Below are 16853 nucleotides of genomic sequence, written 5' to 3'. Positions count from 1 at the left end.
ATTTTTTTAAGTTCAGATTAGCACCTATTGAATCAGACTTCCCACGACGGGACCCAGTCATCAATATTTTCTAGTACTCAAAGTGATTCCAATGCTCACTGAAGGCTAAGACCACTGCTCTAGGATGAGCAGTCAATAGTACATTAACTGTTACTAGTATATTAACAGTGGTATTTCCCAATTAATATTGTCTTTTTAATAGTTCCAACCTCAGATACCTTTTCCCAGCATGTATCTTAGCAATTTTAGACTTATCTGTGTAAGTACATGTGCTTCTGGTTAGATCTGACACACTGGGCTGGCTTCTGTGTTTCTTCACAAACCAGTTTCTCCTATGCTAAGATCTTTCACTTCACGACCTCAGAAAGCTGGCAACAAATATTTTGAAAATGGCTTTAATCATAATCAAATCCCAATTCAAATTCATGATTCATATCATACCTTTTTAATAACATCCTTAAGATCTGAAGAATTTAGTTTTCCAAGTGGTTTTCCATGGGGAGGCAAAGGTTGTCCTGGGACTGACCTTGTTCCTGAATTATGTTGGGCTCCCCACGTAACGTAGAAATTATCTGTACAAATGAAAGATAGTTTTTCTTCATATGTGTTATTTCTAATGGGAGTATCAATAAATATATTTCACACTAAACCATTTTTAACTTTATTAGTCCAAATAAGAATATCCCCAAAAAGGCAAAGATTACTTTGAAATGGCAAATAAATAAAACAATCTCAAAATTATTCTTGAAAAAGAACACAGATTTATAAATAATATCAAGAGCCCTATCTTTTAAAATAAAAGAAAAATTAATCAAATTGCAATTAGAAAAAAAAACACCACAACTTTCCTTAAATTTATCTATAGCAGTGTTCCTGTTACCATATAAGGAAAATCTGTTCACCATTATTGAAACGTCCCCTCCCAATTCCTCTGGGAGACTGTTCCACCAGCCTTCTTGTCATATAGTGCGTTCAGCAACAGACCTCCCTTCCCTAGACTCACATTCTTCTTTCTTTCTCCATCACATTCCTCACATTTTCTACTTAGCAAAACCACTATCTAAACTGTTATTTGGGAACAACAGTACTGCCACAAGTGCCCAACCCAAATCTTCCTTATAGTCATTATCCTAACATGACTTGTGTGCATCTCCTTAACAGAGCTTTTTTCCTTGAATCTATACTGGGCTCATCAAGTCACTACCACTATTCCTTTTCAGCTGTCCACTTATCACTCATATTTTTTAGTTTCATTGGGATCTAAAGGCAGCCTGTTATGCTTTAATTTTATAATAAAAACTCCCTTGGAATTATTTAATCTTAGTATATTAAATTATCAACTATCTAAATATATACCAAAATCTGATTCATGATCTATAGGCAGGCCTCCCAGCTCTAGTCTAGTCCCATATTTCCAATTGCTTAACAGACATATAACTTGCAGATTCATTCATTAAACACATATCTACCACAGACCTGTATTTAAACACTGTACTTTGTTAGAAATAAGTAATGAATAAGACAAACCTAATTTCTCCCCTCATAGAAAGGATAAACTTTATGTGGACTCCCAAAAGACTCTTGAAAAACATTCAAACACGTGTGAAAAACAGCTCATTGCCTTCATTTCTCATCATTTCTCAACTTGAAGAGCATGCTCCTAACTCGTATCCCTGCTACAAGCCTCTGCCCCATCAAATGTATCCTCACTGCTACTAGAGCAACAAACACAAGCAAGATCTGGCAGTGCCACCGCACTCCAGTATCACAGATAGCTTCCCGCTGCTTGTCCTCATCAAGGCGATCTGGCTAAAATTTGGCTTCACGGACTGCTTGAACCTCTTATCTTCCTCTGTATCCTACGACATACTCTGGTTTTCTCAAACCTTTGATTCTTTGCATATTCTTTTTCCTTTGTCTAGAATGCCTTTCCTCTCTTCTTCACTTAATAGAGTCATTCTTTAAGATACAGCTTGTGTACAGTTTAGTCACTAAGTCACGTCCAACTCTTGTGACCCCATGGACCGTAGCCTGCCAGGCTCCTCTGTCTATCAGATTCTTCAGGCAGGAATATTGGAGTGGGTTGCCATTTCCTTCTCCAGGGGATCTTCCTGACACAGGTATCAAACCTGAGTCTCCCGCATTGCAGGCAGATTCTTTATTGAGTGAGCTACAAGGGAAATTCAAGACAAAACTTGGTTTTCTGCAATCTGCTCAAAAAAAATTAAAATCTTAGGTGTTAATCTAACAAATATGTTACAGGACATATGCTAAAAATTATCCAACACTAATGAAAGAAAGCAAAGAGTAAATAAATGAATAAATATATTATGCCCATGGATTAGAAAAATCAACATAATAAAGAGGTCAGTTTTTCCTGAAAACAATATACAGAACTAATACAATTCTTACCACAATCCGCAACACTGTATATAAAGACAAGATTATTCTAAAACTTATATGGAAAGGCAAGGGAACTGAAATACATAGAATAATTCTGAGAAAGAAAGAATAAATAAGGAAACAGTCAATTGAATTTTAAGACACTAAGCTACAGCAATCTCAAAACGACAGAATGATCTCTGTTCGTCTCCAAGGCAAACCATTCAATATCACAGTAATCCAAGTCTATGCCCCAACCAGTAAGGCTGAAGAAGCTGAAGCTGAATGGTTCTATGAAGACCTACAAGATCTTTTAGAACTAACACCCAAAAAAGATGTCTTTTTCATTATAGGGGACTGGAATGCAAAAGTAGGAAGTCAAGAAACACCTGGAGTAACAGGCAAATTTGGCCTTGGAATGCGGAATGAAGCAGGACGAAGACTAAGAGCTTTGCCAAGATAATGCACTGGTCATAGCAACCACCCTCTTCCAACAACACAAGAGAAGACTCTACACATGGACATCACCAGATGGTCAACATCAAAATCAGATTGATTATATTCTTTGCAGCCAAAGATGGAGAAGCTCTATACAGTCAACAAAAACAAGACCAGGAGCTGACTGTGGCTCAGATCATAAACTCCTCATTATCAAATTCAGACTCAAATTGAAGAAAGTAGGGAAAACCATTAGACCATTCAGGTATGACCTAAATCAAATCCGTTATAATTGAACAGTAGAGGTAAGAAATAGATTTAAGGGACTAGATGTGACAGAGTGCCTGATGAATTATGGACAGAGGTTCGTGACATTGTACAGGAGACAGGGATCAAGACCATCCCCATGGAAAAAAAATGCAAAAAAGCAAAATGGCTGTCTGAGGAGGCCTTACAAATAGCTGTGAAAAGAAGAGAAGGGAAAAGCAAAGGAGAAAAGGAAAGATATAAGCATCTGAATGCAGAGTTCCAAAGAACAGCAAGAAGAGATAAGGAAGCCTTCCTCAGCGATCAATACAAAGAAATAGAGGCAAACAACAGAATGGGAAAGATTAGAGACCTCTTCAAGAAAATTAGAGATACCAAGGGAACATTTCATGAAAAGATGGGCTCGATAAAGGACAGAAATGATCTGGACCTAACAGAAGAAGATATTAAGAAGAGGTGGCAAGAATACACAGAAGAACTGTACAAAAAAGATCTTCACAACCAAGATAATCATGATGGTGTGATCACTCACCTAGAGCCAGACATCCTGGAATGTGAAGTCAAGTGGGCCTTAGAAAGCATCACTACGAACAAAGCTAGTGGAGGTGATGAAATTCCAGTTGAGCTATTTCAAACCCTGAAAGATGATGCTGTGAAAGTGCTGCACTCAATATGCCAGCAAATTTGGAAAAGTCAGCAGTGGCCACAGGACTGGAAAAGGTCAGATTTCATGCCAATCCCAACTAAAGGCAATGCCAAAGAATGCTCAAACTACCACACAATTACACTCATCTCACACACGAGTACAGTAATGCTCAAAATTCTCCAAGCCAGGCTTCAGCAATACATGAACCGTGAACTCCCTGACATTCAAGCTGGTTTTAGAAAAGGCAGACGAACCAGAGATCAAATTACCAACATCTGCTGGATCATGGAAAAAGCAAGAGAGTTCCAGAAAAACATCTATTTCTGCTTTATTGACTATGCCTAAACCTTTGACTGTGTGGATCACAATTAACTGTGGAAAATTCTGAGAGAGATGGGAATACCAGACCACCTGACCTGCCTCTTGAGAAACCTATATGCAGGTCAGAAGGCAACAGTTAGAACTGGACATGGAACAACAGACTGGTTCCAAATAGAAAAAGGAGTATGTCAAGGCTGTATATTGTCACTATGCTTATTTAACTTATATGCAGAGTACATCATGAGAAACGCTGGGCTGGAAGAAGCACAAGCTGGAATCAAGATTGCTGGGAGAAATATCAATAACCTGAGATAAGCAGATGACACAACCCTTATGGCAGAAAGTGAAGAGGAACTAAAAAGTCTCTTGATGAAAGTGAAAAGTGGAGAGTGAAAATGTTGGCTTAAAGCTCAACATTCAGAAAACGAAGATCATGGCATCTGGTCCCATCACTTCATGGGAAATAGATGGGGAAACAATAGAAACAGTGTCAGACTTTAATTTTTTGGGCTCCAAAATCACTGCAGATGGTGACTGCAGCCATGAAATTAAAAGACACTTACTCCTTGGAAGAAAAGTTATGACCAACCTAGACAGCATATTCAAAAGCAGAGACATTACTTTGCCAACAAAGGTCCATCTAGTCAAGGCTATGATTTTCCAGTGGTCATGTATGGATGTGAGAGTTGGACTGTGAGGAAGGCTGAGCGCCAAAGAATTGATGCGTTTGAACTGTGGTGTTGGAGAAGACTCTTGAGGGTCCCTTGGACTTCAAGGAGATCCAACCAGTCCATTCTGAAGGAGATCAACCCTGGGATTTCTTTGGAAGGAATGATGCTAAAGCTGAAACTCCAGTACTTTGGCCACGTCATGTGAAGTGTTGACTCATTGGAAAAGACTCTGAAGTTGGGAGGGATGTGGGCAGGAGGAGAAGGGGACGACAGAGGATGAGACGGCTGGATGGCATCACTGACTCGATGGACGTGAGTCTGAGTGAACTCCCGGAGTTGGTGATGGACAGGGAGGCCTGGCATGCTGCGACTCATGGGGTCGCAAACAACTGGACACAACTGAGCGACTGAACTGAAGCCACAGCATTCAAAACTATGTTATTGGCAGAAAGACTGACATATATCACAGAACAGAATTGAGAGCCCAGGAACATACTTACACAACTAATTTTTGAAAAATGTGAAATGCAATTCAAGGCAGAAAGGTAACTACTCAAGAAACAGTGCTAGATCAAGTGGACAGCCACAGGCAAAGAAATGAACTCTGACCCAAGTCTCACACCTTACAGAGAAATTCACTCAAACTGGATCACTGATTTAAAATATAAAACTATAAACTATTTAGGGGTAAATCGTAGGTGAAAATCTTCAAAATCTAGGACTACACCTAGTTCTTAATCTTGACACCAAAAAAACCTTTGAAAAATTAATAAATTGAGCTTCATCAAGTTAAAACTTTTTTATCTACAAAAGACTCTATTAAGAAGATGAAAATACAAGCTGCAGAGTGGGAGAATATATTTGCTAATCACTAAAAGAACAGTATCTAAAATACATAATGAACTCTAAAAACTCAATATTTTAAAAATCCAACTAGAATGTGGGCAAAAGACACAGAGACACTTCACTGAAGAGGACATGCAGAAGACTCTCAATGCTCAACCTCATTGAATGACTTCATTTCCAAGACACAAAACAAAACCACCACGACACATCAATATACACTTATCAGAATGACCAAAATAAAAAATAGTGATGACACCCAATGCTGGCAAGGATGTGGAGCAATCGGATCACTCATATATTGCTGATGGGAATATAAAATGAAGTAGAGCTACTCTAGAAAACAGTGTGGCAGTTTTGTTATTTGTTAATTAAGCATACAAGTACCATTCAACACTGCAACCGCATTCCTGAGCATTTATCTCAGAGAAACAAAAAAGTCCACAGAAAACCTGTACATAAATGGCTACAGCAGCTTTCCTCCTAAGAACCAAACACCAAAAACAATTCAGATGCCCTTCAGTAAGGAAACAGTGAAAGAAATGGTAGCATTTCAAAATACCTACTCAGCAATAAAAAGGAATAAACCACTGAAACACCTGAGAATCTGCACATATCTCCAGAGAATTATCCCGCATGAAAAGTAAGATACTTGAAATGGCAAAATTAAATACTGAAAAGATGGTCGTTTCCAGAGGAGGGGAGAGGAGTTGATCCATTTTAAATGTACCGATGTTGATATCCTGGTTGTGACCTTGTACTATAATTTTGTCAGATGCTCCCACTGTGGGAAAACAAGTACAAAGTTCACTCTCTCTCTCTATTAGTTCTTACAACTGTATGTGAATCTACAATTATCTCAAAATAAAAATTATTTTTAAAAATTTCAAAGTAAATTCCTCAAATAAGGAATTAGTCTCTAAACTGCTATACCCTAAATTCCATCATTTATCCCAAATATATTCAGAATGTATCTAGTTTATTTTTAAGTATCTAAAATTAATTTTTTCTTAATAAACTAATATTCTACTATGTGAAAATCCTATTTGCCAAGATCTAACAGATATCAAGTCTGTTTTTTTAAAAAAATACAATCCTTTATTTAAAAGTAAAATATTGAGAAAAGACATTATGTATTGAGTCCTACATGAGACTCTAAAAGATACAAACTGTAGAGAAAAACACACTAATACTATCTAATGTCCAAAGGATATATCATTTTCTTAACAGGAAGAGACATTATTAACTTAGTTTTTTGACTGAGAAAAGTGGTAGTATTTGAGAACAAAAGTTCTCCATGCTAAGCCATGAAAGCTACAGTATACAATGAATAAAACCTCACTCAAAATCAAGTCAACTCTGAACTATTATCAGGCTTCTCTTAGCATTTCATATTGTCTTATTTCCTGATTCTAAAACTCAAGCAGCACCTAGAAAATTCCTTCCATCAATCTTAACATCCCTTTCTTCTTTAAGACTCCCCTTCACTTATGTTATTATGACCCTGGAACCAATATCAAATGTAGAAAGATACAATATAATGTACTATATGTAATATTTTTGAAGCCTAGCTTTACACTCTAATACAACAGAAACTCATTTTGTAGCTTAAAAAGCAGTTTTATTATGGAATAGATTCAAATGATAGTCTTCTTCTGTCAAAGTCCTTTTCACCAGGTTGATTTTCCTATTACATGCATCACTCCCACAGCATTTTCATAATACAAATTGGTCATTAAGCAGTAACAGTTGCAAATGTAACATAGCTCCTTTGGTGCTATGCTTTGTTTATCATAACAACGGGTAAAGCTGCTAATAGGGTACACGTTCTGTGCTAACGACACTAATAGAGACAGGAATGAGAATTGCCATTATTCTCAAATGAAAGTTCATTATAATTAAATATGGATCTTCGCTATGACCTTTTAAGTATCACACATATACGGTTATTTTTATTAGTAAAAGTCCTTCAGGAAATACAATTTTGAACTGCAAATATAAAACACTTGCAGTCTAAACAACTGTTTCCAAGAAAAAAATTACCATCATTATTTTGTTTGGAAAATAACTACTGAAATCTAGCACAAAAGACAAAGCAACTTCTTATGGTTAAAACATTAAAATTATCCAAGGTTTTAGGGCTTTTCATTTTATTTTACTGAGGCACAGTTGATCTACAATGTTGTATTAATTTTTACTCCACAGTAAAGTGATTCAATAATACCTAAATTATCCAAAGGTTTGATTTGTTTAGACATATGAAATCATACTATCAGAAAGAAAAATAATTTGAAAGTTCTCATAACATTTATATATTTACAAAAAACTCTGTAACTATATTACCTGCCATATTATCTAGTACATCTGAGCCCCAGTCTCCTTGAAACACTGATGTTAGAATGCTGTCAAATAAATGAAGTTCCTTTGCACCAACAATTTTGTCACGGAATAAGCGCCGTGCTTCATAGGCTACAATTTCTAACACATAATCTAGAGGATGGTTTGAGGATCCTAAAAGAGACCAAATTTTCTTTAATTATAGTAAAATTCAAATGATTTAAAAATGGGCTATTTCAACATAATGTTAGAAAGAACTAGAGAATGAGAATCTACATACCATAATTTTGGCATCAGATAAATAGAAAAAAAAGGAGAAAACAGTTAAAATTCATTTTATGAATGAGTAGGTCAATTTTTTTGATTACTTAAAGGATATGTTAAACACTATTATCTCTAGTAGTTTAATAAAAATATCAATCCCTAAAAGCATATTAAACTTGTTTTGGCTATAAAGAATAATGATTACATTTTTTCTCAAATCAAGTTTTAATAGTGACAATCATAGTTTAGAAAAGGAAGTGTACTAAAATATCACAATTTTCATACCATGTTTAAATTTAATATCAACATTATTTCAATTATAATTTTTAAAATATTATCATTACAATACTCATTTATCTATTATAAATATAATATACAGCATATATACACACAGAGAGACACACTATGACATTCTAAAGAAAGATAAGTGATTTGAAATCATAAAAGCAAAACTTACCTCCTTCTAAATCATATCTGAATAAGCCAAGAACCCATTGGGTAAGGATGCAAGGAGTAAAGAAATAATGACTATAATCATCAACTGTAAATTTGGCCCGCACCTGAAAAAAAAGGCAAATGATTTGTCCTATTCTTTTAAATTTATAATCATGATGTAAATTTTTCAGTCACTTTAAATTTACAGGAATGTCAGTTTCTACCAGTGAGTGGAACCGTATTTCAACATTACTGATTTCCTTAGTTATCTTGTATACTATATTTTATGCACCTAAAAAACATTATCTAAGGTAAGCTGTTCATAAACTTCAGTAAGATGATAAAAGGTTGTCCATGCAAGAAAACAAAATAAAAAGTTAAAAAGTCCTCCTAAAGAAAGGATTTCAAGGAAAGCCAGTTCAGTTCAGTCCCTCAGTCGTGTCCATCTCTTTGAGACCCCACGGACTGCAGAACGCCAGGCTTCCCAGCCCATCACCAACTCCCAGAGCTTACTCAAACACAAGCTCATCGAGTCAATGATGCCATCCAACCACCTCATCTTCTGTCGTCCCCTTCTCCTCCGGCCTTCAATCTTTCCCAGCATCAGGGTCTTTTCCAATGAGTCAGTTCTTTGCATCAGGTGGCCAAAGTATTGGAGTTTCAGCTTCAGCATCAGTCCTTTCCAATGAATAGTCAGGACTGATTTCCTTTAGGATGGACTGGTTAGATCTCCTTGTAGTCCAAGGGACTCTCAAGAGTCTTCTCCAACACCACAGTTCAAAAGCATCAATTCTTCAGCACTCAGCTTTTTTATAGTCCAATTCTCATATCCATACATGACTACTGGAAAAACCACAGCTTTGACTATACAGACCTTTTTCGGGAAAGTAACGTCTCTGCCTTTTAATTCACTGTCTAGGTTTTTCATAGCTTTTCTTCAAAGCAGCAAGCGTCTTCTAATTTCATGGCTACAGTCACCACAGACAATGATCTTGGAGCCCAAGAAAGTAAAGTCTGTCACTGTTTCCATTGTTTCCCCACCTGTTTGCCCTGAAGTGATGGGACCAGATGCCAAAGGAAAGCCAACCTAAGTGTAAAATGGGAGCTATAATTCCAAGGTGCTCATGGGTGTAAGATAGACCCACTTTGTAACAGCAGGACAGAGCTATCTTATGTTCAAGAGGTCACAGAACTTTGAACAAATCAAAGTGCCACAACTCATATATTTCAGCAACGAGTGTACAGCCTGTGCCCTCCTCCCTATAGACGGGGCCACTTCTCTTGCTCTGGCCCTGATCACCTAACATATGAATTAATTTATAAAAACATAGTTTTTTCTTTCCTTATTCCTACTGTGGGCTTTCTGTGTGGTGCTAGTGGTAAAGAACCTGCCTGCTAATGCAGGAGATATAAGAGACTCAGGTTCAATTCCTGGGTCAGGAAGACTCCTATAGGAGGGTACGGCAACCCACTCCAGTATTCTTGCCTGGAGAATTTCATGGACAGAGGAGCCTGGTAGGCTACAATCCATAGGATCGCAAAGAGTCGGACATGAATGAAGCAACGGAGCATTCACGCACTTCTACTCGAATACTATAGGGAGCATCTTCCACAAACACTTTCATAACTTTCACATGCTATTCCCTTTACCCAGGAAGACCCTCTTTCATCTTAGGTCACTTTGTGAATTTCTCTTCATTTTTCAAAACTTAGACCACATTTCCACTTAAAAATATACCACACACAACAAAGTTACTCACTCCCTCTTTCATGCTGTCTCTGTAACTAGTACATACTGCTAATGATATACATATTGTGTGCTCAGTCACTCAGCTATGTCTGACTCTTTGTGGCCCCATGGATTGCAGCCTGCCAGGCTCCTCTGTCCATGCGATTTTTCAGGCAAGAATACTGGAGTGGGTTGCCATTTCCCACTGCAGGGAATCTTCCCGATGCAGGGATTGAATTCACATCTCTTGTGTCTCCTGCATTGGCAGGTGGATTCTATACCAATGTACCACCTGAGAAGCCCCTGATATACTTACTACACCTTATTAATAGTTTATTTATATGATCAGGTCCCTCATCAGTGTGTGCACTCTCGAGGAACAGTGACGCAGTTATCTCTGTATCCTTAGGACCAGCAACGGAAAGAGAAGATACTCAATAAATATCTTCTACATCCTTACTTTATCAGAGTTTTTTAAACATTTCTTCACAGACAGAAGGAAAGAAATAAACATCAAAAATTACTCTCAGGTTTGAATCCTGGAAGACAGAAACTGACAGAGGTCAGGAGAAAGATCTAGTTTTAGAAAGAAAACAAACTCCATTGTACATATGCTAAATTTGAGCTCAAAGCAGAATAACCGCTGACCCACTGATTTGTTTTTTCAGTATTTGTTGGGTGTCTATTAGAAACTGTACCAGAAGATGTAATAGTGAAGGAGGTACACACAAACATCTACCCTTGAGAGTTACTCTCTAGGAGAAAAATATAAATGACAGGAAAATAAAGCCTGAGCATCAACACAGGTTAGGATTAAAGGCAGCCCTCTGGAAGTGATACTAATAGACATGAAAACTACAATATAAGTGAATATATACCTGCTCATACACTTGTACCATAGATCCTGCTAAGAGATAAATTTTTGAAGAAGAACCCCAAATAGAATGATTCTTCAGATTTTTATGTAGAACTGGTTCCAAATATGCTCCATAAATTGTCTGTAATTGCTCTCTTTCTGGGTAACTAAAAAAAAAAATCGTACAAGAAGTTGAAATAAATATTCTAAATTATTATTTTAATGTTAAGGTATAGAATTGGTTTCCAAACTGTGTGGTTTTCAAACTGGGAGGCCTAGCTACCTCCAAGGTTTACTCAAAGGCTTAAGCCAGGCTCACAGCCCTTATTTTTACTTCAACTCAATCAGATCCCTAATTATCTGTTGTCAAATACTAAGGATTCTAATAGAGAATTCTAATGAAATTACTTAAAAACATAATTGTTTAAAAGACCACTGATTGTTGGAAAGGGCCAGAGGAAAAGTTTGCTTAAGAAAAAAGCATTTTCAATTAAGTACAGTCTACACAAAGAACAGTAATCCACCTTAGAACTATGGAAGTAGAAAACATCAAATAAAATCAACCTTTCCTCCCAAACCAAAATCTATTTCAGTACAGCTTAATTGGTGGCTCTAACATTCTAAAAGAAGAATGTTAATGGATGGGAGCAGTTTAGCACAACAGGATAAAAAAGAGTTGGAGGACGTCGCTGGTGGTCCAGTGGTTAAGACTCCATACTTTGACTGCAGAGGGGCTCAGGTTCAATCCCTGGGCAGGAAATAAGATTCTATATGTCATGTGCTGTGGTCAAAAAAAAAAACCATAAAACAGTACTGTGGTTACTAGAATATATATGGATAAGTGTTATGGCATGTAAGTTATACCTCAGTAAAGTTTTTTTAATTAAAAAAAGGTTTTGTAAAGCAAAATATAACCAAGGATAAAATATCATAAAATTCCAGTTCATGTAACAATCATGGACGATGGAAATGGATGGGTATAACAGGGTTAATATCTGTGGTTGCTGTTGTTTAGTTACTAAATCAGGATTAATATTATAGGACACTAAATGATCTAACTCTACCTTGCTCAGATATAAATTCTCTTTTTAGTTATCTCAAAAAATTTGATTGTATTTTTTGCTTTATATAACCCATAAAACAGTTAAGCCTAAAACTCATCATTCAGATTCCTGACACTTACATTTAGAGACAATACAAAGTCCCCACCTTATTTCTACTACATAAGAAGCATTGATTAAAGCCTTCGCCACCCTAACTTCTTACAGTTTAGGAAGGGCAGGAAAAAAATAATATCAGAGCTTAAGTTGGACTATTTTTATATTCTGTATTTTGAAGTAATATCATTAAGACTTTCATAAAATGCAATATATGTCTCTCCACATCAAAAACAAAATTTTAATACAATAATACATACTCTATAGCACAAAGACGAACAATAGAAGTAAATCTGGTAGTAAGCTGATGTCTTCCCAGTCTTCCTCCAGCTGACATAGAAGCCACAATTTGAATATTTTCTAAACCAACCCATTCTAAATTTTCATCATAAAATCCTTGATATGTCAGTACCTATTTAAAAATAAATACGTTTAAATGTTTTATGCTTAAGATTTTATAATCATAAGATATTTTGCGTAAAACAATTGTTTCTGAATGAAATCATCCTCTAACTCAAAAATTTGGCTGAAATATACTTTAATTACTTATTTCACTAAAAATACTACTGTTCAAGATTCTGTGTTCAATGTCAAAAACAAATTTATGGTTACTGGCGAGGTGGTGGGATAAACTGAAGGTTGGAATTGACATATACACACTATATACACACAAAATAGATAACAAGTAAGGATCTACTGCCTAGCACAGAAAAGTCTTCTCAATACTCTTCAATGACCTGTATGGACAAAGGATATAAAAAAAGAGTAAATATATTCTATATGACAGATTCACTAATGCATAGCAAAAACCAACACAGCACGTCAGTCAACTATGAGCCAATACAAATTTTTTTTAATTAAAAAAGACTGTTCAGTTAATGTTAGCTCAACTATGCTCACTTCTAAAATGCTTTTCAAAATAAATATTAAAGTCCAGATCATACTATTAATATAAATCTACTTGCAGTTATCAAAAAAAGTGAAAAATAGGGGAAAATATAAGGAAAACAGTTTGGGTTTTTTCTATACATGTTTTAATATATTCAGCAGTTACATAGAAAAGCAAAATGTGAACCTGATTATCAAGCTCGAGTTCCCAGTGTGATATAAATCACATAAAGAAAACCTTCCCCAATGACTGAGGCATGCCTGAGGAAATATATTAACACAACTGTTTTTGGAAGAGTGCACACGCAGAAGAATGAAGCCAAAACTTGTGCAACTCTAACACCATCCTCAGTTTCTGTTTTCAGGAATGAAGGGCAGGTAAACAGTGTGGGGTAGCAGCTGTTTCCATTCTTTTGAAACAGCGTCTCTATGTAATACTAATTTCTAAATGTAAGATCAAAGAAAGTAGCCCTGGGACAGGAATAAGGTGCTTCAGGAGTTTAATTTCCATTTAATTCCCACAATGGTCCTAAGGGGGGAAGCAGATTTTCTATCTATAAGAAAAGTTAGTGAAATTAAATTGTCTCCAATTATATCAAAACACTTCAAGGGATACTACCCACCTGCTGCAGGAAAGCTATCAAAGTACTGGTGCCCCATTTGTCCAGCCTGGGTAGGTTGATGTCTTTTAAGTATAGAACGAGTCTCTCACAGTCTCTCGGTCTATACACTCGGCCAGTGTTAGTACTGATGACCATGCAAGTCTGGCTCAGTTTCTGCAGGAGATGCTGGGAAGTAGTCTGTGTGCTACAGTGAACTGTGGCGATGTGAGTAGACCGGAGTTGGGAAAACGCATACCTGAGCAGCATCCTGTGAAAGACAAAACACTCAACCTCATAAATGCAACCAGAGAAATACTCTTCATATTCAAAATACAATTTCTATTATTCAGTACCTAAGTACTTTTGGCTGTGCCGGGTCCTCACTGCTGCACGTCCTTTTCTCTAGCTGCAGCAAGCAGGGACTACTCTAGCTGCGGTTTGCAGGCTTCTCTTCATGGGGGCTTCTCGAGGCTGAGCACAGACTCTAGGACACACAGACTCAGCAGCTGCAGCGCAGGGGCTCAGTAGGTGCAGATCCCAGGCCCCAGAGCCCAGGTTCAATAGTTGTGGCACACAGGCTTAGGTGCTCTGCGGCATGTGGAATCTTCCTGGACCAGGGATTGAACCTATGTCTCCAGCACTGGCAGATGGTCTCTTTACCACTAAGCAAGCCACCAGGGAAGCCCCAAAGATTTCTAATTCTAAATATTTCCATTTCTAAATTATTTACAATGCTGTTTAAGGAAAAAGTAGTAACAATAGATATGATTTCTACAACTATCAATAGCTACTAAACAAGATTTCTAAGTTTTAGAGTGGAAAAAAAAATAAATTCATATTTTAAGGCATTCTTGAGACTCAGCCAAAACAATTATCAAGGTTCACAAAAAATAATTTAGTTTGAAAAAAAGTATACATAAAAACCATTTATGTATACATAAAAAGTATACAAAAAATTTGTGATAGATTTTCATATACTCTAGAGTATGTGAAATTTTAATTCTTTAAAGTAAATGCTCCAAAGAGAATCATCTTACCTCTAAAAAAAAATGCTCAGTTCAGTTCAGTTGAGTTCAATCACTCAGTCGTGCCTGACTCTTTGTGACCCCATGGACTGCAGCAAGCCAGGCCTCCCTGTCCATCACCAACTCCCAGAGTTTATTCATAATCCATTGAGTCGGTAATGCAATCCAAAAAAATGTTCACATGCACTAATCATTTTGTTGTGATTCTATGCACAGATTTTTTTAAGGTTATTTTCTCAGATTTCTCTGATTCCATCAGGAAACACGTAACTTGGTGGGGAAAAAAGGGCATATTTTTCTCTATAGTAATATTATTTTTACAAATAGCGATAATAAAGAGTCCTTCATGAAAATGTACCTGCCACTTTAACCAAAAACATGTAACAAAATCTGTTAAATCATTTTAGAACAGGAGAGATGCATAAATCCATTACAGGCATCTTGATTACTATTTTTCCGCTCTTACCCTTTGCCACATCCTTCTGGTCCAACAAGAATAAACGGCTGCTTAGTATCAGGACTTAACCAAGGTTTGAAATAGTCTAGACCTCGCTGCATGTCAGGAGTCTGAATAACTGGAAGAGTGTGGCTATTATTGAAATCATCAGCAGTCAAGTTTTCTGGCTTCTTCAGCACATAAGATGCTAATCGTCCTCTAGTTGAGTCATAGTACGTGTCCAGTGGTTTGTGAGGGTCTGGAGGAGATTGTCGTGCCCAGTTAAAAACCTTAAGAAGAAAAAGTTATGAGAGATTTTCATATACTCCAGACAGAATATGTGAAATTTTAATTCTTTAAAGTAAATGCTCCGAAGAGAATCATCTTACTTCTTAAAAAAGTTCACGTGCACGGCTGCTGCTGCTGCTAAGTCACTTCAGTCGTGTCCAACTCTGTGCGACCCCACAGATGCCAGCCCACCAGGCTCCTCCATCCCTGGGATTCTCCAGGCAAGAACACTGGAGTGGGCTGCCATTTGCTTCTCCGTCACATGCACTAAACTTACTAAATATCCTTAATAATTATAGTAACATTTTATCTCACATATTATTCTCTAAATGATCATTCAAGCAAATAAATAAAATTCATCTAGGGCTGCCGTCTATGGGGTCGCACAGAGTCGGACACGACTGAAGTGACTTAAGAGCAGTCCGCACATATATCGTATAAACACATTCAATTTCCAATTGAGTTCTTATGAAAACTAAACTACAAATAACACAATGTAGGACTCCTAAACCTGTCATTTCCAGTATAACTGTCCACTACACTGTCACCACTACTGCTCCCAACCTGTTCCTCTTTCAAAAACTGTCATCCATACAGATACACAGCAGGGAGCTAACCCTAATGCAACTCAATACCTTTATTGACTTTGTCAATAAGATATTGAGTGGTAACAATAAGAAGCATCTGGCAACAAATGGGCGACGGAAAGAAAAACACAACAGAGAAAGTAATAAACGGTAGTATCAATGAAACAAAATGACAAAAATGCAGAAACATAATGTTGGAACCAACCTCAATGAATATGTGTTCAATTATTTCAGTGGAAGTCAACAGGAAGAAATTCCTTAATATATAGAATTTGGCTTTATAAACAATGTAGCTGAAACGACTTTTGCACTAAATAAAGAAAAGATCTATAATGATTGCTCCATCTAAGCATTTACAACTGGAAAACTCTTCTGGTTAAAAAAATGACTAAAAATATGCTACTTTAAGATTAAAATGAATAAAATAACTATATTTATTTATATAGCTGCTGCTGTTGCTATGTTGCTTCAGTCGTGTCCAACTCTGTGCGATCCCATAGATGGCAGCCCAGCGGGCTCCCCCATCCCTGGGATTCTCCAGGCAGGAACACTGGAGTGGGTTGCCATTTCCTTCTTCAATGCATGAAAGTGAAAAGTGAAAGTGAAGTCACTCAGTCGTGTGCAACTCTTAGTGACCCCATGGACTATAGCCCATCAGGCTCCTCCATCCAGGGGATTTTC

The 16853-nt window shown here is 36.8% G+C and overlaps 1 protein-coding gene across 1 annotated transcript in view; it reads right to left on the bottom strand.

The window, feature by feature from the left end:
- Positions 1-16853, bottom strand: part of DYNC2H1 (dynein cytoplasmic 2 heavy chain 1) — a 399579-nt gene that overhangs the window by 281558 nt on the left and 101168 nt on the right. Inside the window, exons 42-48 of the mRNA XM_013969394.2 lie at positions 15328-15587; positions 13858-14104; positions 12607-12758; positions 11212-11356; positions 8627-8729; positions 7912-8079; positions 442-572 (exon numbers count right to left, since the gene is read on the bottom strand). Coding sequence (XP_013824848.2) covers positions 442-572; positions 7912-8079; positions 8627-8729; positions 11212-11356; positions 12607-12758; positions 13858-14104; positions 15328-15587 — 1206 coding nt within the window. The remainder of the gene's footprint in view (positions 1-441; positions 573-7911; positions 8080-8626; positions 8730-11211; positions 11357-12606; positions 12759-13857; positions 14105-15327; positions 15588-16853) is intronic.

This window comes from Capra hircus, chromosome 15, assembly GCF_001704415.2.
Source record: "Capra hircus breed San Clemente chromosome 15, ASM170441v1, whole genome shotgun sequence".
Classification (NCBI taxonomy): domain Eukaryota; kingdom Metazoa; phylum Chordata; class Mammalia; order Artiodactyla; family Bovidae; genus Capra; species Capra hircus.
This window is presented reverse-complemented; position numbering and strand designations above follow the sequence as displayed.